Source organism: Peromyscus maniculatus, chromosome X, assembly GCF_049852395.1.
Source record: "Peromyscus maniculatus bairdii isolate BWxNUB_F1_BW_parent chromosome X, HU_Pman_BW_mat_3.1, whole genome shotgun sequence".
Lineage (NCBI taxonomy): Eukaryota > Metazoa > Chordata > Mammalia > Rodentia > Cricetidae > Peromyscus > Peromyscus maniculatus.
Window position 1 is genome coordinate 44,878,180 of NC_134875.1, and position 22,584 is coordinate 44,900,763.

At 35.1% G+C, this 22,584-nt stretch overlaps 1 protein-coding gene across 2 annotated transcripts in view; it reads right to left on the reverse strand.

Moving 5' to 3' along the window:
- The window catches only part of Htr2c (5-hydroxytryptamine receptor 2C), a 229,179-nt gene that overhangs the window by 98,240 nt on the left and 108,355 nt on the right, over positions 1–22,584 (reverse strand). For both annotated transcript variants that reach the window (XM_076561713.1, XM_006989970.4), the window contains exon 4: positions 21,758–22,074. In XM_076561713.1, coding sequence (XP_076417828.1) covers positions 21,758–22,074 — 317 coding nt within the window. The remainder of the gene's footprint in view (positions 1–21,757; positions 22,075–22,584) is intronic.

The following is a 22,584-nucleotide window of genomic DNA, read 5'->3' on the forward strand; positions in this document are numbered from 1 at the left end:
TTATTTTGTGAAAGTATTGAACTATAATTAATATTCTAAGGCTGTACATCTCTAAGGATGAAAGAAGGGAAAAGTAATAATAACTAGATATATCATAATCTACATGTAAGATAAAAAAAATCAAGAACTCTAGACTGTATTCTTTAATATCTGTCGTTGTGATTTTTATGAATATACTATCTGCCATTCTTTTATACTTTGAATTGAACCTTAGTGTATTCCCCAGCTTTCTGTCACTCTAATAAAATACCTGTGATAATTAATTTAGGAAAACAAAAGGTTCACTTTGGCCTATGGTTTTATAGGTCCAGTGTATGACTTTGCAGACTTGCTGCTTTTTAGTTTCATTATTGATGGCAATGTTAGGGGCTAAGTGGTAGAGCAAAAGGAAGGGAAGATACTGCTAACACTGCATTCAGGGCCTCTAACCTAATGACCGATGAACTTCTCATAAGACCTATCCAATAATGTTCAGAGTTTTTTCCCCAATAAGGTCATTCTGGGGAATAAGCCTATAACACAGGGGCCTTTGGTGATATCTGATTTCCAAATTATAGTATCTGTTAATGATTTTTTCCCTTAGGGTATGGAGTATACAGTGAAATTATTACATATTTTTGATAGAATATTTGGGAAGAAAACATTTCATTAAAAATAATAATACACGTTTAGATATGTACTCCTGAAATCTAGAGTAATCTCATGAATTGATTTTCAAGGAGAAGGGAAACTTTAATTTATTTGTTGAAAAAAAATCCCTGACATAGTGTTAAGTATACACAAGTACACAAGGTTAACAAGGACTTTGCTTAATCTTTCTGATAGTTTTGTGTGTATGCCTAAGGGTAATATTAAGTTAACAATACAAACTTGAAGTCAGCCCTATGGAATACATAAAGCCTGGAGAAAGAGTAATAGAATAAAATAGTTATTTTAAAGAAAAAATTAAGTAGAGCTTTCTTGAATAGCAATTTCTTCCAAATTAAAATATTCCATCTTTTATCCGGGCGGTGTTGGCGCACGCCTTTAATCCCAGCACTTGGGAGGCAGAGGTAGGCAGATCTTTGTGAGTTCGATGCCAGCCTGGTCTACAGAGCGAGATCCAGGAAAGGCACAAAGTTACACAGAAAAACCCTATCTCGAAAAAAGCAAACAAACAAAAATTCCATCTTTTAATAGGCTTGTTAAATAAAACTCAGTAAGCAAACAAAATGAACAAGGCTTAGAAAGTAAACAGCTCAGAATTCTCAGACTGTTTCTGAAATTTACAAGATTCATAAGCAGTAACAATTGTCAGGGAGAGTAAACTCTGTGATCTACTGAGCTTCCTGTAACTTGTATAAAAAAAGCACCTGGGATACAGATTTCATGAGTCATCACCATGCACTGGGATGGGCTTTTCCATGATGCAACTGCCTTTGAGTTATCTATGCTCCTGAAAATAAGCCCTCAACCACACTCATGTAAACAATCTCTATAAAGTTTCTGGCTAACTAAGCTAGACTTGGGTGAGAACACTTCTTTTATCTGTTGTTGGTGCTTTCTCTGGGGTAAATAGGCTGTGTGTGTGTGTGTGTGTGTGTGTGTGTGTGTGTGTGTGTGTGTGTTTAGGGAGATTCACAGGACAAGCATTCTCATGGATGGCAATGGTGGTGAGAAGGCAGAGAATCAGCAGAGTCCACAATGCCTGGTGAAAGAATATACATGCCCAACAGACATGGTGGTACTCAGCAGATGCCCAGCAAATGATGATGGATACACAGTGATAGATGTTGGAATCCCAGTGGGAAATGACGAACGCCTAATTAGACATGATGGAAACCCAGTGACAGATGATGGATGACTAGCAGATACTGTGATGATTGACAATGGTGAAAATATATGAATTTCATGAAAATCCAAAAGAATTACAGCAATGTATGACACAAATTGATTTGTTAATGATCATGTGAGACAATCCCTGGGATTATCTAGTGCTGTCTAGAGTTTATAGGTATTCTTTCATAGAAAGTACTTATTAGCAAGTACAGATAATAAACAAGGCAATACATTTAATATATCAAATTTAAAGTTTTGTCTTTTGTGCTCACTTCTAGAAGACCTGTCACAAACTTAAACACTATCATAGGTCGGGTGATTAACATTAGTGAGTAAGACAAGTAAATATGAAAAACTGAGGAACTGTAGAAAACACAGCAAAGATGGAACTTACACACTGTTAAAAGCCACTCAAATCACAAATCTTAAAAAACTGTTGACCAGTCAATGATTGAAATTCAACTGCAGGCAGTAGGCAACAAAGGCAAATAATCTGTAATCATGGCCATTTTTCAATTTTTAATTTTAAATTTATTTATGTTTGTGTGGGTATTTGTTTCCCTTTCTGTCTATATGTACCATGTGTGAAGTACCCACAAAGTCCAGAAGAGAGTATTATACCTCCTGGAACTGTTGTAGGCGGTTGTGAGCCACCTGATGTAGGTACTGTGAATTGAGCCTATTACTATTATTTTGCTAAGTTAATATGGTATCTAAATACTTCCTAAAGTGGTACCTCTATACCCATAAATCAGTGCAGATCTCAGTCCCAACCAAGAAGCTTCTTTTTGCAGTAGATGGCAGTGAATACAGAGACACACAAATGGTCAATGTGCAGAAAATAAGTGGAGTGTTCTACCATCACTGGTGCACCTAAATCACAAAGCCTCCCACCAAAGTTCGGGGAACATCCCTTAAGAAAGTGTTGAAAAGATTGTAAGAACTAGATGTTGGAGAAGAACAAATTGAAAGATAGAGCTTTAAAGAGCAGGTAGTCAATAATGTTAGTTTCTCTCCACTTTATTTTCTATTTCCTCCCCAGTTTCCATTAACATAAACTGCTACTTAATTCTCTTTAAAGACAGGCAATCCTGAGTTTTGCACACTGCCAATGCTTGAAAAAAATTCAGAGTAATTTTAGTTACCAAACTTATTTCTGACCAGCATATTTCTTGATGCTAATAAATAAAAAAAATTAAACCTGCTGTTATAAATACATGCGGAGAAGTGGGTTTTGTAGAAAATGAACTGAGATGAATTATCCTTCACATGAGCTTTATTAGAAGAGGCGGCCCAAGAGCTTCATTCGGAATGGGAATCCCAAAGGCAAAGTTCATTCAATTCACCTCAGTTCCAAAGAATTGATGGAGAGTTCTTTCTCTTCCAAAGCAGGTGAGTGGTCAGGAGAACCCACATCTTATGAACTAGTATATTGGCTAGAAATCAGGATCTAGGAATTAGAGGATGGGGAAAGGCCTGCAGCTGCAAGGAGGAACCTGTAGCCATAGGAGATTCAAGGTCCTGTGCCATTTATAAGCTCTTAAGAGAGAGACAGACCATGGTCTGACTTCTTGGGAAGAGAGAGACAGCCAGAGGGTCTGTAACCTAATATCTATAATAGTCACTTTCTCAAAGGATTCAAATTAAGTAAGCGGATGAGTATGACTACTAGTCATATAGAAAAATACTAACCCTAATATAGAAAATTAAGCAGGAATATTTTAAAATATTGAAAAGAATGATATTGGTGTTTACTTCCTTTAGTTCATTAAAATTTTCAATTTATAGATATGTTACTGATTTTATTAACTTTTTGTCTTACTTTAAGGTTATATTTTCTCATTAAATGTAATGGTTGGAAAAATTGCCCCCATAGGCTCATAAGGAATGGCACTATTAGGAGGTATGGCCTTGTTGGAGTAAGTGTGGCCAAGATAGAGGAAGTGTGTCACTGGGTGTGGGCTTTGAAGTTTCAAATGCTCAAGCCAGGCCCAGTGTCATTCTCTCTTCCTACTGCATAAGGATCCAGCTGTAGAACTCTAAGCTACTGTACAGCACCAAGTCTGCCTGCATGCTGCCATGCTTCCCACCATGAGGATAAAGGGCTAAACATCTGAACTATAAGTCATCCCACTTAATGCTATCCTTTATGAGTTGCTATGGTCCTGGTGTCTCTTCACATCAATAGAAACCCTAAGTAAGGCATTAAGTAAGGTAAAATCTATTTTCATGCACAGCTGTTTAGTTGCACAAGTTATCTGCTAGTAAGGAATTGAGAAACCCATTAAAACCATTTCTCTCAAATATCCTCTACGGCCAGTTTGGTTAAAGTCTTACAATAAGTTATAAAAATTATGTCATAACAAAGTAAATCATGGCAATCATGAAAAAGAACTTGGAATGATATAGTTACATTATGGTAAAATGAATACACACACATATATATTTGTATATATACTCAATCTGTGTATGTGTACTTTATAAATATGGAAGGCACCTTAGTGATACATGGCAAACACTGTGACATGTTACCATGTGTTTGAACAAAACCTAAATATGCACTTGGTTATATATATATATATATATATATATATATATATATATATATATATATATACAGTGAAATAGTAAAGAAAGCAATCTTGTATTTTTTTATTTTCCTGTTGTTTATTTGAATAATTTTTGAGATTTGTAATTTTACAAGTTCCTCTCTATTCCTTATAAAGCATAGCAAGTGAATGAACACCACTAGGTTGATTCCTACAATATTTGAGTGAATGGCAATATAGTATATTGAGTAGAGCCATGGGTGCAAAATGAGGTATGGATTTCCTATGTTGTGCAAGTATACTAGAAATTATTATTCCGTGATTTTGCAAAAGACAGAATCAGATATTTAAAAAATCTAGTTGTCAGAGAGCATGGTTTCATTTCACTCATCAATGGATTTGTGCAGAACACTACAAATATATAAGTAATTCAACAAGTTTATATTGATTGGAGTTCTGTGTAAAAGTCAATATGCCTTAGATATTTTGAAAGCTTGAAAATAAAGTCAAGACATATCATTTTAGGCTTGCAAGATCTATGTTTAGGTTGAGTTTTCAACAAAATATTCTTCCCTTAATGTGTGGAGTGTGTGTGTGTGTGTGTGTGTGTGTGTGTGTGTGTGTGTGTGTGTATGTGTAGGTGCCCCAAACACCCAACTAATTGGCCCTCCTATTTCCCAGCACTGGGATTATAGTTGCTCCTCACAGTAATTAGCTTTTATAGCGATTCTGAGGACCCAAACTCAGGTTCTCACAACTGCTTCCTAATATTAATCTTTTAATGTTTTAAAGGTAACATTTTATGCCTGTTACTTTACATATTTAAAACCTAAATACATATAGATACATGTTTGTTGTAATTTTGCATGTAGAGTAGACTGAGTCAATACATTAAAATATATTACTATGAAGGACCTTGAAATTAGAAGGAATTAAGGAAGCTGAAGCACACCATGCAGGCCTTCTCTACTCAGAGCACTCGATTATATAAGATCTGTCTAATGCTAAGTGAACAGATTAAATGCAAGTTGTTGAAAAGAATAAATAATTGCATTTGGGAGGGCAAGGAGTTGAAATGTTACATATTTAGAGGTTCTCTTCCTATTTAATTTATTTCATGTGTTTTTGAAGATTATGGAGCTGTGACTAAAATGGTTGCTAGAAAAAACCTGTTCTGAAAATAGCTAAGATGTGATTCACATATAAATATAGGACTAATTGCACTCAAAAGCCTGTGGAATATAATTTAGAGAGAGTGAGGTTTGTTATTTTATGATTTATTGAAACCTAGTTGGGCCTGTAATAGAATGATGCCAAGGACAATTTATTCCAGTTTTTTTAATGACAGCAGTGATATAATAATGCCTTACTGATGTATGAAATTGCTAAATCTGATAGCAATTATTTGTGTAGATAGCCACACATATCATTCAGTGGTAATAAGGCAGGAGATAGCTCTCTGTAGGTTGTAAGGTGAAAAGGCCTATGGTGAAAACTATAAGTTTCTTATATAAGATATTGTAGGAATGAATGTTAGAGTTAAAAGTGAATGTTAAGGTTAAGGCAGTAATGCCAAGAACAAGAGGGATGAGAAACACAGAGCTTACAGTTGGGTATGTTACAGCCCATATGATCTGAGGAATGTCAGACAGGCTCAGAAGAGCAAGCCCAGTGTTAACAGGCTTGTTGGCTAGCCTCCACAAGACTCCACTGAATCCCTTGATGAGGCAGATGTAAGACATTATTGTCTTTTCATAGATCCTTACTTCTAATGCAGTTCGCTGGAACAGACTAAATTGTAAATACTTAGCTAACAAGAAGCTTCCCCTTAGAAGACCACCTCTAGACAAGTTACTAAATATGAGTTAAACAAGAAAAACTGCTGTTACATCTTGGTGGCTATGGTGGAGTTCATTCTCTGCTATAAGAGTGTGTAAATGAGAGAACAAAAAGAACATAGTACATGTAACAGTGTCTGAGACTCTTCCATGGACACAGGACACCTGGCTAGGTGACTAATGGCTACCAGGCAGTCAAGGTCAATAGCTAAGAAAGAAGGAATCAGAAATGGACAGAAGCAGGCTTCAGCTGTATTTAATTGAGTGTGCAGTGCATGACCATATCCTTGATTGGGCCAGGGGGATATGCATGGTCTCTAACAACTACCATGGCCTTTGCCCAATTTCTACCATGGTCTTATATAATCCCAACAAAATTAAGTTCAATGTTTCTTGTGGGTTTTTTGTTTGTTTGTTTGTTTCAAGACAGGGTTTCTCTGTGAAACAGCCCTAGCTGTCCTGGAACTAGTTCTGTAAATCAGGCTGGTCTCAAACTCACAGAGATCTGCCTGCCTCTGTTGGGATTAAAGGTGTGCATCACCACCATCCAGCAAGTTCAAAGTTTCTTTTTCCTTGGGAACCCCTCCTACTTTTTAGAGGTCTCCATTTTTTCCTTAATTTTTCACTCTTCTTCAATTTCTCGCTTTTCTGTAATTCTTAATATAATTCCCCCCTCCATCCAATCTTTAATCTTCATTGGTGTGAGGCAAAGGACTCAGAAGTCATCGTCCCAGGCAGCTCTTTGGTGACTGTGAGTGTGCATTACCCTGGGTCCTTAGGCTAAGCACAACTGCTACTATAAATGTCCTATTAATTATCAAAAAAATTTTGCAGCAGTAACATCTGCAAAACTATAGTAAACACATGCAACCAAGCTATTAACGTTCATGGAATCATGATGGAGAACATTACTATCCCCATGTGAATTACTCTTGCTGCTCTTTTGTCACCATACACCTACATATTTAATATAGATGATCTGAAAAGAGCCAGACAATCTCTAGAAAGCAAGATCAGTGCTTACAGGCCTTCTGGCTAGCCTTCATAAGATCCCCCCACATTAATTATGATTTTTAAAATTTTGTCATTCTGATGTGTCTATTAGTATTTCTATGGCTTTAATTTGAATTTCTCTAATGTTCAACATTTGGTGCCGAGTATCTTTTCATATACCTATTTACGTGATTGTCTGTGAATTATTTATAGTTAAATTCTGCTTTATGTCATTTCCCATTACCAAGCTGGATTGTATATTTCTGGTGATTTTTCAGAGTTCTTCATATGTTTAGAACAAACTAATTGCAAGTGGCTTAGAAATGATCTTGCAAAAAGTAGTAATACCCTAGAACCTTTTTACATCCTCCTACTATGGCAATAAACAGGGAAATTTTGCTGCTGTAATTAAGGGATTTGAGATAGATTATTTTAGACTATGTAACTGAGCTCTACATAAAGTTACATGTGTCCTTTTAAAAAAGGAATTAGAGTCATATTTCAAAAAGATAATAGATACATAGGGGCTGGGGTTCAATGTTGAGAGTGTTTAAGATGTGTCCACTGATACAATAATGACATGACTTTTTGTTTTTGTTTTGAAACAGGGTTTCACTGTCTGAATTGGAACTTAACTATGTAGTCCAGACTGGCCTCAAACTCACAGAGATCAAATGGCCTCTGTCTCTTGAGTGCTTGGATTATAATTGTGTGCTGCCACTTCTGGCCATGGAAACATTTTTATTGAATTTGAGGACTTATCTACAGGAAGGAGTTCATGCTTGATACCATAAAGTTGGCCAAAATCTCATGGCTTGGGAGGCCATAGGCCCTAGAGGGGGAGTTTACTCAATAAATGTGAGGTCAAAATACCATCTAAATATCTATGTTTATACATATAGATTAGTGCTTACTATCAGTCTTTTTCAATGACAGGTGTACTTTCAGTGGGTGATAGTTAACACAGAAACTCACAGCAAGTCAAAGTACTGACTGTTGAGTCTCAGCCCTAAGTGGGACACCTATATAGTCCACTCTAAGGCGCCCAGTGACAGTGTAGAGTAACAGAAGTTGGGGTGAAAACAATGTAGGAGCTTTCTAGTGGTGAGACATGTTGCAAAACAGTGTCTTGCAGATATGGCGTGACTGTGGACTTACGAATGCAAAGAATTATTGCACTTGTGAATGCACAGAAGTTGTGGTTCTGTGCATAAGACTGTTACAAGATTGTGCTAGTCAACATTCTATCGTGTATGGGCTTCATCCCACCATCATGAAGCCCCATTCCTCCCTGAGGAACTATTGGAGTTATTAGTTGCTGGGGGAGGGAATGTCACATAGCCCCTGACAAGTCACCCATCCACAGGCTACACACAATAAAAAGACATGGAACTAGGTAAAGAATTTGTTGAGAAGAAGGATGTCAGTGGGAGATGGAAGAGAATAAAAAGGGGTAATTGATGGTGAAAACGATGAAAATTCATTATATACATGGACAAAATTGTAAAACAGTATGTGCTAGCATGCATGAAAACCTGGGTTCCATTCACAGCACTATAAAATGTTGACAAGGCAATCCATCATACAGAGAGATGTGCTCATAATCCAAGAAATGCTGGAAGCTCCCAGAAATAGGTAGATTTTAAAAAAAGCAGAGTCTTGTAGAGTCTCTTAACAGAGTATGGCCTTGAGACAGTGCACAGTCTAGTTAGGCTGACTTTAGCCATCCCATGTCATGGCTATTAAACAATGTGTGTGTGTGTGTGTGTGTGTGTGTGTGTGTGTGTGTGTGTGTGGTGTATTTGTATGTGTGTCTAGCATATGTGTACATGTGTATGCGAAGGCCAGAGGATAAACTCAGGTGCTGATTGTTCTCTATCTTAAATTTTTTTAAATTTTACATATCTATGCATTTTATGAGTATTTTGTCTGCATGTGTGTCTGTGCATAAAATGTGTGCCCAGTGGCTGTGGAAGTCAGAAAAAGGTGGTGGTTCCCCGGGACTGAAATTACAAATGGTTGTGTGTGGTGGTATTCCAATTGTACTGAAATGTGATTTTGATTGTATGTTAATAAATAAAGTTGCCCAGGGGTCAGAGCTATTAGAGCCATAGCAAGAGTGTGGCGGTGGTGGCACACGCCTTTAATCCCATAGATCTCTGTGTGTTCAGGGATACAGCCAGCATTGGAGACATATGCCTTTAAGACCTAGGGTGCTGTACATTCAGACAGTGACGAGGCAGTCACGTGTTTGGGTTTACAACCAATGAGAAGGCAGAACAATAATACTATAAAAAAGACGTACAGACAGGATATAGCTCTCATTTCGAGAAGCTGGGACACCGCAGGAGGAAGGGTGAGATTTTAGCTCTGAGCTCTGACCTCTCGGCTTTCTCTTTTACATTGTTTCTGTGTTTCTTATTAAATAAGATGGTTGGTTACATCTACAGTTGTGAACCACCATGTGGATTCCTATGGAAGTGCATACAGCCAGTGCTCTTAACCACTGAGCGACCTCACCAGCAGTAGTACCACAGTTTTTGAGACAAGGTTTTTCTAAAACTCAAGTTCATTCACTGATTTTGATAAGGAGGATTAAAATGAGATAAAATTTCTTACTGCACTTCTATCTAGGAATAAGATGTACTGTGTCCTGCTTCTGTTATATTGCTTACTTCCTGACTCTGCTAGCTCCCTCCCCTCCTAAATTTGAGAGGCAGGTACAGAATACCTGTCCTAACCTGTCATTTTTGCTTCTGTAAAGTGTTGCTCATGCACATTAGTCACATAACTTCAAACCCCTAATGCATTAATAACAAAAGAAACCCAGAATAATGTTGTACAGTTTAAAAACTTTGAAGTAACTGTTGTTAAGTTTCTCACCTGAGCACCAGCTCACTGCATCTGCTGCTGGCCAGCTTAATAAAGATGAGTTCTCCAACTCTTCAAATGCTCTCTTGGTTTTCCAGAGACCTTATTTCTGTAGCAATTTGTCCAGAATGGGTAGCTAGAAAGCCTCAAGGATTCCTCTGCCTCAGTCTCCCCAGTGTTGGGATTACAGGCATGCATTACATGCCTGGCTATTTATCTGGTGCTGTATATCATATTCAGATCTTCAGACTTGCACAGCAAATGCTTTACTGACCTAGCCATCTCCAATCCCAATACACATTATTTTAAAATTGTATTTATTTTTAAATTTATGTGTATGAATGTGTTCCTGTTTGTATATGCACAATGTTGTGCACAGATACCCAAGATGATGACATTTATTGAAATTGGAGTTGTAGGCAATTGTGGTTCAGCGTGGTACTCTGCAAAAGCATCAAATGCTATTAACCACTGGACCATCTCTCTAGCCCCCAATTATACATTTTTAAGCCAAGTTTGCGGTAATTTCTTATAGAAGTTATAGGAAAGGAATATATTATATTTTATTATCATTTTATTCCAGAACTGTGAGAAAACTAATTTGCTTTTCAATCCACCTAGTCAGTGGTTCTTAGTTGTGGCAACTTTTGTGAACTAATACTACTTTTGTGTTTACTGTTTTGAATAGTTGTTGTGAATGACTGTCCTCAAAGCCAAGTAGCCACCATCTTAGGAGTTCAGCTGCACCCGCTTGCAAAAGAATTATCCCAGCTGTGCTTGGTGCCTGTTTATGCTCTTTTATAGAGTGATGGAGAGAGTCAGATTAAAATGAAAAGTATAGTAATTACATTATATAAAGTACATTAAAATTTATTATGGCATGAACATCTGCTCTTACCAGTGCTACGCATCTTACAGAAAATGCTAGCTCTTGTATTGAGGGAAAAGGCATGTTTTATAACTGGCATATGAAACATAAAATTGTGTATATCTATTGGGAACCTTATGATGTTTCAATATATTTATACACTGCAAAATAAATATATGTATCTTGTTGAAGACATTACATTTTCATGATAAAATCATGCAAAATCCTTTGTTCTATCTTACTGAAATTCGCATCACATTATTATTTATAACCACCTGACTGTGCAGTTGTGTCACAGAACTTCTTATTCCTAACTCACCGTCTTATCTTTATTCTCAGTAGGAAAGAGTAGGGAATTGCCTTTAGTCTCCATTGATGTAGACAGAGGAGCCCACTTCATCAGTAGATTTTTTTTCTAAATCCATGCATTGATTTGTTTGAATATGTGTACTTTGGGAGTATCACTGTTGCATCATTCCTTAAAGTACTGAATTCTCCTGTCAGTTTAACATCTTACACTGTCACATTTTTTAAGGTATTGCATAGTATTTTGAGGTGTATAGCAGAGAAAAGTGAACCCATGCCATCTTGTCCTTGATTCATGCATTTTAAATATTTATAGAGTAATTGTAGGTTTTTCTTAAAAGATGTGCCTGAAATACATAATTGATACTATGGAACACCTGTATTTTGAGACTATTTCTTAGAATTGACTGTGGGTAGAGACTAGTAATTCTGAAGCATGCGAGGAAGATGGGTGTATGGCTGGGAACTGAGGATGTAAACACCTATGGTTAGATCCAGTTCGCTGAGGAACTGGGTACTCTAGTCACTTTAGTATCAGCTATTTAGATGACACTTATGCCCCTTTGCAATTTGTCAGTGTGTATGCAGAAATAGACTTAATTTATTTGTGAAATAACAGTTTGTGATATCTTTTGGCATACTGCATCAGTCAGTCGGTTATGGATTGTGAACCCTAAAATTCAGAGGCATAATTCTCTCTTTTTAGAGAATGAAAGGTGACACAGGTGACAGAAAGAAAAAAATAACAAGAGGTCAAGAAAAAGAGACAAGGAATTTGAAAAATGGGGGAGGGGTCACACGGGAGGGTTTGAAGCAAGGAAAGCGAAAGGGGCAATGCTATAATTCTATTATAATCTCAAAAATATTTATAAAAAAGTAATAATACACTAAGTAAGAGATACTCTGAACATAGACAGGGAAAAGTTCAAAAGCCGCCACCCCTAGATGAACAAGTCCTGAAGTCAATGACTAATGTGCTATCCAATCCCAAGTGAGCAGCCCTGAAAAATGGGTAAACATGAGCAAGACAAAATGTAATCACTAGGTTTTGTGGGTCATGAAATTGAGAGGCAATTGGGGGGAAGAAACAGAAGGAGGGGAGAGAAATGGGTGGGGATGATGTAATACAGTCTACTCATGTATAAAAAATTTTAAAACGTAAAAGTTTAAATCAAAAATTATTTTTCAATTTAAATTATGAACTCAGGGATACATTTGAATATTGTCATGTATGTTAATCTCTGCTGTACTATGCTCAATATGCTAAGAAAAAATACCAAATGAAATACTTTATTTCATTCTGAAATTCCTGGTCTGAATATACAACGTCCTGGAGTTTCCATTTTATTATATTGAAAAGTGAATGAGATTTACCAAACTTAACAGTGTGTGCTTATTTGGATTAAGAGTTTAATTATATATATATATATATATATATATATATATATATATATATATATATATATATATATATATATACCCATTCTGAGGATACATTGTGACATTTCTCAGTGTTGTCTATTTGAAATATATTTTTAATGAAACCAGAGTCTAAATGAGAACACTACCCATAACCATTGCCATGGCAGATCTACAAAAAATTTGGAGTTCCAAGGGAGAAAGAAAATTATAGCAGTGATATAACAATTATAACAGCAATAATAATGTTTTACTACACATCTAAGGTAATCATTAAAGAAGCAAAAGCAAAAAAAATCACAACTATAGCCATTTTGAAGTGTACTGTGATATATATATATATATATATATATATATATATATATATATATATATATATATACCCAGTGATATCTGAAGGATTCTGAATGTCTAAAATAGCTTCATTTTTCAGTTTTCAAACCAGCACACTTACCTTCTTGACACTGTATAGATCAGCCTGACTTCTAATTGTTCTCCAGATTACCTTTCATGTTCTTGTCTCCCCACAAAACTCCCCTGATTTTTTTTATGGGATTAAACTCAGGCATGTGTTCTATGACTGAGCAATAATGCCCTCAGTGTGCCTCCTGAATTTTCAAGGGCAAATCATGAGTATCAAAGTGGAAAAATTGAAAATACAAATGGGTGTCAGAATCAACTTAATTTACATTCAGATCTTAACTCCGATATTTTTCTAGTCTGATAATGTGACCTTGAGCTAGGCATTACTTAAATGAGAAATGAATAAGCCACATGTGGGCAGAAGTTTGTTTTATTAGTTTTTACACTAGCATCAGTACTGAGAAGTGTAGTTGGTATAAAATAAGTAGTCAAAAAGTGGCTGTGGCATGGATTATTTTCAATTTCCATACCTACAAAATCAGATTTTTGTAAAATTTAAAGTGATAGATAACAGCTGTTTAAGTCTTGACATATTACTATAGCCGAAGTCCGATGACACTTTGTCCTTCAAAAATTTGACCATCTTCACAAAGTTTTATTGAGGTGTCCTTACCCCAGTATGCTCTAATTGTCTAAAAGATGCTCGTTGTCATTACTCTCCAATCTGACGTGTGTAAATATTTCTCTATGGCTAATACTAGATAAAGCTGGTGTTTTGATTAGGTCACTTCCACTTTCCACTGTAGGTATCAACCTAGGTTTGTCTCTTTTACAATGGGGACAATATATCTATACTGTTTGTTGTAGTGTTTTTAAAAAGGCACTCTCAAGCCAGGCAGCTTCTTTGCCTGCCACATAGGAAATATATGAGAAGGATCAGATGTGTTTACTGTAGTGAGCGAAGTTACATACAATTAACCATGTGTTCAGCAACTTGCATAAAGATACGTTTCTAAATAGGGTTAGCAACCTGAGTAAGCTAAATACATATTCTAAGTTTCATTTAAATTAATGGAAAATGAAATGGATTAAACATAATACTTCAAGGACATATTCAATGACAGGATAACTGGTGGGAAATAAATGCTGGGGGAAAAGAATTATTTAAATAATGACAGGGTAAATATTACCAATTCAGTGCTCCCAAGTAACTTTAGCAGACACAAAGCAGTCCATCACTTGTTTTTACCAGCTTATGTTGAATTGAACATATTGCTGCTACACATTTACTCACTATGGAGCATTGAACCTGCCATTTTATTTTTATAACAGTTGCACTTAAAGTCAAACTGTGTAAAATCAGAAAAATAAATAAAATAAAGCATGCTTTGTTGCTACAATGAGAATAATAGTGATCTTTCCTTGTAAACCAATAAAAAAAAAGGTCTTGAAAATCTCTGCTTAATTAATTTTGAGCCTAAAAATAGGTCTTGAAAATCTCTGATTAATTAACTTTGAGTCTAAGTTCTGTTAGCATGTGGATACAGAATGAGCTCATAATATTACTTTGAACTATAAACAGTTCTGTGAATGAAAACACACATAATGAATTAGAGTGTAATGGAAAGAGATAATTTGCGGTTAAATTGAGTTTCTTTTAAAAATGTGGTTAAGAAATGTTTTTTACACTTATCTCTCTGTTTATTTATTAATGCTATCTAGAAGTCCTCCTTGGAGACTCACCTACCCATCTCAGCTCATTTGTTAAATTAGCTCTTTGTTTTCCTTATTTATCCTTTATTAGGTACATTGCTGCTGAAAGTTGTCTGCCACAGCTTCCTTTTCATTCACTAAGTGTCATTGTTTAATGCTCATAAAGCATAATTTATCTCCTCTTTTGTGTCTCATTTCCAGTTTTGTCCAGAATTTAGTAGCTAGAAATCCTTCATCTGACTTCAGCAGTGTCACATTTTACTAAAAGGATGACACAAAGCCAAGAAAGAAGCAGAAGCCTTTTCCTGAGAGGCCAGTCCCTCCTCAAGTGTTGCTCAGGTGGCTGGCCTTTCCTTATCCCTAGAATGGAATTTCCTAGAGGAATTTCCTGTGGGCAGATTCCTCTCTTTTGTTCTTCATTCCTCTTCCTTGAGGTATTTGGAAAACTGCCAAAGGTGTAAATGACTGTATTTTCTATTACCAGTTTTTCTCCCTTGACTTTTCACTACGAGAGCCTTAGGTTCCAATAACAATTCTAAGAACTCAAGTATCATAAGGATTTTTTCCCTTTGTTGTCTTGTAGAACATTAGTAGCTTTGCATTTAGCTTTAAATTCCATTTGAATTAGTTTTTCTTAGGAGTGAAATCTTAGGAGGATTGAGATTTGTTTGATAGACTATAATTCCAGTAATATTTGTTGGAAAGATTGCTTTTTTGTCCTCCACGGAAATGTATTTGAGCCTTTGCTGTATTTGTCAATTTTTCAATCTTTGAGTATAATCCATTTATTCTTTCAACATAGCATTCTTCTTGATTATTGTTGTCTGAGGGTAAAATCTAAGATCAAATCGATACTATGACTTCCCCATTATTTTAAATCTCTGTCTCTGTCTCTGTCTGTCAGTCTCTCTTTCTTTGTATGTGTTTCGGTGTGTGAGTGCAGGGGCATGCATGCCTTGAACCAAGTATGGACATCCCTCCTTGCTCTCCACCCTGTTTGTGACGGGTTCTCCTTATACACCCCACAGCTGCCCTATGAACTTCCGGGATTCGCCTTTCTCCATCTCTCCCCATAGCCTGGGAGTATTTAGATTCCACACAGAAACTGCCTCAGTCTGCTTTCCATGGGCTCTGGGATCTGAACTCAGGTCCTCATGCTTGAAGAGCGAACACTTTACACACCAAACTGTTTTCCCAGTCCCAAGTCACTTCATTTTCTAAATAATTTCCTTTATGTTTCACTAATATTTAAATTATCTTTTGTATTTATACCTCTCAAATATGCAGATTTTTTTTTATCAAAACTGAACTGAATTTATAAATCATTTCAGGGACGATTAATACCTTTAGAGGAGTGACTTGTCCAATTATAATAAAGATAAGTTTCTTACTTTTTAGACTACTTAAATTTATCTTTTCTAGTATATTTTAGTAGATTTATACCTTTGATTTGTTTTTATTATATTGCAAACAGTAATCTTCAACTTGTTTTCCAATTTCTCTTGCTGGTATATAGAAGCACAAATTATTTTTGTATATGAACTTGTAAAATAAGAGCTTGCAAAATTCTCTTATTTGTGATTCTAATTATCTAGTTATTGGTGAATATGTATTTTTCTGCCATAGACTTTTTATTTTTGCAGAGATAGAATTCCGTGCAAACTTTCTACCACTAAGCCACATCCCCATACCATAAACTTAAATATCCTTAATTTTCAGGCTAAAAGATCTTCCTATTGTATTGTAATTTTTCTTCCCATCCCTAGTTCAGTAGTTTATTCAAGGTGACTATTTTGCTATTTGTGTTCACTATTATACTTTGTGGACTGAGCTAGGAAATAAGTTCAAGCGTTCATATTCATATGTATAGAAATTTATCTATCATCCACCTGTCTGACATCTATCTTTAGGAATTTAGAATGACATAAATATTATTTTTTTCCTTTTATTGAAAATATATTTTTGTCCCAATTTTGGTTCCCCCTCTCTAATCTACTCTACCTTCTCCACCTCCCTCCCATCTGAATGAAACTGTTTTCTGTCTCTTATTAGAAAACAAACAGGCTTCTATGGGATTATAATAAATATACTATACAATACTATACTATACTATACTATACTATACTATACTATACTATACTATACTATAATAATATACTATAATATAAATATAAAATTAAAAAATGAGCCCTGACAAGATATTATGAGACAAGTAACCTCCAAAGATGCAATTGGGTTCATCTTCTGTTGGCCGTCTACTGCTACCCTTACGAGTAGTTTCCCCAGTAAGACTTCCTTAGAGGAAACTAAATATTCATCTGCAAATGATTATCAATTAGAGATAGCTTCTGGGTTAGGGATGGAGGCATGTGTCCTGGTCTCCTTTCAGCTCTAGGACCCCATCTGGTGCAGACCTGTGCAGGTCCTGTGCATGCTGCCTCAGTCTCTGTGTGTTCATATGAGCTTTAATCATGTTGTTTTAGAGGAACTTGTTCTCCTGGTATCCTACATTGCTCTGGCTTTTTCAATCTTTTGACATCCTCATGAATATTAGTCAAATAACATACATTCATTATTTCCTTCTCTTTTTTTCAATTTTCTAATTTCATATACAATTATAAGAAATCCAGCTTTAAAAAATTTTTAGTATATGGATATACATAAAATTTTAGAATACACAGAAAATCATCTCAGAATATGTCATGTATCAATGATGGAATCAAATGTAAAATTGAAAGTTCAATTATTTACAATTTTCTTTATCCTTAAATTGATTATATATTTTTGTGAAAGTGTTTTAAAATTATTTGGATTCTTAATTTTTTTTATATTACTCACATCAGTGATTAATTTCAAATGGGTTTTTTTCCATTTTATTCAAAATTTTGTTCTTAATGCTCTGAAGTAATGCTTGGAATATTATGAATATCTGATCTTTCAAAGTCTGATTGAATTGCCCAGGGAAAAACACTAGTGGTGTTTATTGTGGAGTCCTTTCTGACCAGTTTATTGTTCTGCAGAAACTGCCTTGCTAATTTTTATATGTGAAAGAGTAAATTTTGTTAGTCTGGATTTTCATTTTAATTGGTGTTCATAGAATTATACAATCTAAAGTTCTTAAAAATATTTTTTTGGTTATTTTTCCATTGCTATACTGTTTTATATCTATATAATCTCTCTTTGTCCTTGTTTAAATTGAGTAAAAATTTTCAGTTTTTGAAATATATCTTTTTAAAAAACAGATTTTCATTTCTAATTTGATTATATTTATTTTTTCTATTCTTTGTCCAATTAATTCTTTATCTTTCTTTGTTTTTGTGATTCTCTAGAGATGCTATAATGAAAATTTATTTGTATGTTTTAATGTTTCACAATAAATGTGAACAGCTGTATAGATTTTCCTCTAATTACTATCTAAGTATAACTCATAGTTGTTACATGAGATACTTTTGTTAGCAAACTTTAAATTCCTGGAAAGCCAAGGCTGCCAGATAAACTCTGTCTCAAATCAACAACATAAGGTTTAAACTTGTATTAAAACTTTAAGATTAAATGGTCTTAAAACTTTGTTGTTAGTACTTTCTAGCATTATTACTTTGTTATTAAAAAGTACTTTTATAATACTTATATTTTTTCTAGTGACCTCTTTTTGGCCTAATGTATAATTTGCAGGGAATCATGGAGTTGGATTGGCCAAGCTGCCTTGAGAGGCATGTGCTTTAGGTTTTCCAGGTTAGAATCCATGGCTCCTGTGCTCAATGTGACTTCCGGTTCCTTAGAGACGGATGTACTCCCTCAGGCAGTGAAGCATTCAGAATGCTTTGTGTTTCTGTATGTTCCCTTAGTAGTCAAGGAAGCATGGAAACTAGGACAATTGGTCTTAGACATTAATCTTGTGTACCCTGTATGACTTGCAAACTTCACTGTCTCCTGGCAGCTACAACTGTATTGATCCTGGCAATTGTCACTATCTTCTGTTTCTGACAAAAGTATAAAGAGTCTCATTGCTCTCAATAAAATTTTCACAGCTTTAGTTGTGCTGTAGTTCCCTCCAACCTGGCCTGATTTCATTCCCCTGGCCATATCAGGTGACCTTGGCCCGGTAAGTAAGTGCAGGCACTTACAATAATTAATGTTTGTGAATGCTTCATGCATATGGAAGAAGATATGCTCTTTATAAATATGCTAAGCTCAATATATATCATACCATAAAATCTTCACTCATATTTATTTTGTCTCACTCCCACCCACTCTCTTGAGAAAGTCTCACTATATAGTTCAGGCGGGCTTTGAACTCACTATGTAAGCCAACATAGTCTTGAACTGATGGTGAGTCTGGTGCATTCACACACCCCTTCTCCCCTATTCCAGTCTTCCTTGTATTGAGTGTGATACCTTCAAATCGTTCCCTTCTTTAAATATTTTCTTTATAAAGTTCATAGTTATGGTAGAATGCACAGATTTTCTCACCTCATACACATTCACTGTTAATTGTGTCTTTTATCATTAAACATCTTTTTCCATCTTACTGTTTTTTTTTAATTTATTTTGTCAGATATCAAAATCACAATGTCTACTTTAACCACTGCTTTGTTTGTATACTTTTTTTCCATCCTAATGTTTTAGCCATAATAAATCACTGCTTCTCATGGTACTATTTAAAAACAACTTTTGAAAAAGGAAAAATTAATTATATTCCTAGTTATCAGGTCGCTATTTCAAAGTATTTTCATGTTTTAATGTATTTAATTATGTTTTAAGTGTTCTTCTGTTTGAGTTTTATTAGTATATATTTATTATACAAAATAGACTACACATATATATGTATGTGTATATATATATATGAAACTTTGATCATATTCACCTCTGATTCTTCACAGTGAATGCTGGCTTCTTGTCATTTAATAAACTCTGGACTCCTCATCTTAGTGAATGTCTTATACTGTGATTGTCTACTATGCTCATGCATGAGACAAATGAGAGATATTTGCATCTTCGTCTGTTGCTGATTTCTCAGATTTTAAGGTCAAGAGCGTCTTCTCATATGTAGCAAAGTATGACTTCTTTCCAGGACTTTTGGTGAACAGTGGAGGGCAGTATGGGGAGATTTGATGGTCCTTACATGTAACATTTTGTCATGTAAATACCTTTTTCTCTCTATACCCTTTCACTGTCCTTTTTCTTCCAATATCAGTTCTTTCTTTCTTTTTTTTCACTCCTTTCTACCTCCAGGAAGTTCATTTTTCTTGAGATTTATGCACACTTTTAAGTCTGTGACCTGAAGCTCATCTTGGAAACTTTTAGGAATGTATGTTTTAAACCATGTTATTAGGTCAATCTTAGTCTTCCTAATAATGCTCTTTTTAAACCTTTGTTATGCCATTTTTGCAATTTTTTGTAGCTTTCCCTTCATCTACCTCAGAAAAGCGTTCAGTAGGGAGCTCACAGTAGAAACTTATCTTTGAAATTGCTGTTTCACTTCATTTCTGTGACTTCTTCTTAATGATATTGGAGAAGTAAAAGTTAAGTAACCAGTGAAAGGTGAAATTTTGGTGCTTTGAGGTAAAAATGCCATTGAAACTCATGGAGATTGTAAAAACCCATTTCCTAAGAACACCTTTTGGAATAACTGATGTGATTAGGCACTGTCACTGTAGTCTTCAGAGAGGCTAATTAATTTTTAAGTGTCATGAGAGATTACATTGTAAACATATTGTTCTTTTATGAGTTTTACACTAGATATTATTTTAATAATTTTTCTGTCTAATTCTTCTTTCTTTTACTCTACAAGAATTTCTGTCTAATTCTTCTTTCTTTTACTCTACAAGAATTAACAATTAAAGTTAAACTGAGCTCTCCACATATTAACAAATAAATTGGAACTGGGATCTCGAATTTTGTAGTAAAGACACTTATAGAACGCTAAGTGTAGTGGCATATACCTGTGGTGACAGTTATGTGGGAGTCTGAGGCCGGAAGAGCATGTGAGTTTTAATTGATTAACTAATATTTAATACTAATGTTTCTAAAAGTTTAATGTTTTTCTTTTAATTTTTACTGTGTATGTATGAGTGTTTTGCCTATATGTATGTCTAGGTACCAGATGCATGCCCTAGTGCCAGAGGACATTGGGTCTCCTGAGACTACAGTCACAAATAGTTGTGAGCTGCCATGTAGATGTTGGGAAAAGAACCTGAAGCTTCTGGAAGAGCATTCAGTGTTCTTGACCAGAATTTTATGTGATTTTGATTTTTTCATTATTAGTACTCACCAAAACCGAACCTAGATTAAAAAAGGAAATTGATGGCAGAAAAATCAAACAACAAATCGAAGCTTCTCAAAAATCATTATAGAAGCTGAATTTTATGGTTGTGATAGGAGCTTGTATTTATATGCTCAGAAATTAATTTTTATACCTTCTCTCCTTATAAAAATATGAATTATAAACTACATGAAGAAAAAGAGCAACTGTTTTTGAGTGCCCATTTTATACCAACTACTTTGTCAACATAAAAAAAATTACTTATGCTGCGGCCATAGCAGTGATTGAGTACTTCCGTAAAGCAAGTCAGGCTCTGGATTCAATTATCAATGGGCCAGAAATTTTTCTTAAAATAAATTTATTTTAGCAGGTAAGTTTGATTTTCTTTTTTATGTATTAGAGATGGGACTTACAGTAAATATAGTGGCAAAAATACAGGTGGAGTGGCATTTTGCTATTATCCCACTCTGTATGGTTATTCATTATTTTCTTTGCAAATGACTTTGAGGAGTAAAGTACTCATGCATAATTTCAATATATCATAAAATAGCTGTTTTGAGTCTTGAAAACTCAGCTACAATTTTATTTCCTAATCCTCAACACACCTGATCAATTTCTTCTCACTTACATTTTGTTTTTAAACTTTGGTTTCCAAGTTCTATAGATCGATTAATTAATTGTACAGATGAGTCCTATGAGGCTTAGCACAAACTTAAGGACCAACGTGAGTCTGATAAATGAATGTAATTGTACTCACCATAAAGAATTGCAAGCAGAGACAGGGGCATGACAAGTAGTCCCACCAGCATATCTGCAATGGCTAGGGACATTAAGAAGTAATTGGTTGCATTGTGCAGTTTCTTCTCCATGCTTACTGCCATGATAACGAGAATGTTGCCCCCTATAGTCATGATTATAATCACGACAATTGAAAGTGCTGGCCAGTTTTGTACCCCGTCTGGAAACTGAAACAAGCGTCCACCATCGGAGGAATTAAAAATGTCAGTTACTATAGCTGCTACTGGACTTATGGAAATATCGAATTGCCAAACCAATAGGCCGATTAGGTGCACACTGAAAAGAAAAAGAAAAGAAAAGAAAAGAACATCAGGCTTTGCTTACGCACAATATATCACTTATAATAAACAATAGCCTCCCCCACCACTACTTTGACCATGACTGCCTCCATTCTCATCATTTCAGTTTTTATCATTGAACTTTTACTGAGGGATTGCACTTAGTATAGGCACTTAGGGTAACAAAATATATACGTATAATCAGATTTGATTACGTATAAAACCCACTTGAGTTCAGTACTGATTTATTAGCATTACATAGGTGAAAAAAGAATGGAGTTCAAAAAGGAAATGACACTTTTTCAAGCCAACATAGCTAAGTAACTGACAGCAACAAGGGTCATCATAAGGTCTGATTTCAGACTATTTTAAAAGTTCACTTGAGTACTAAAGCACACTGTCATTTAACGTGGTGTAATAGTTTATGATTTTTCTTTTATTTTGTTGTGTTGGCTTACTTAAGACTATTTTTATACAAGTATCTAAGGTCCTTTGAGTATGGCTCCCC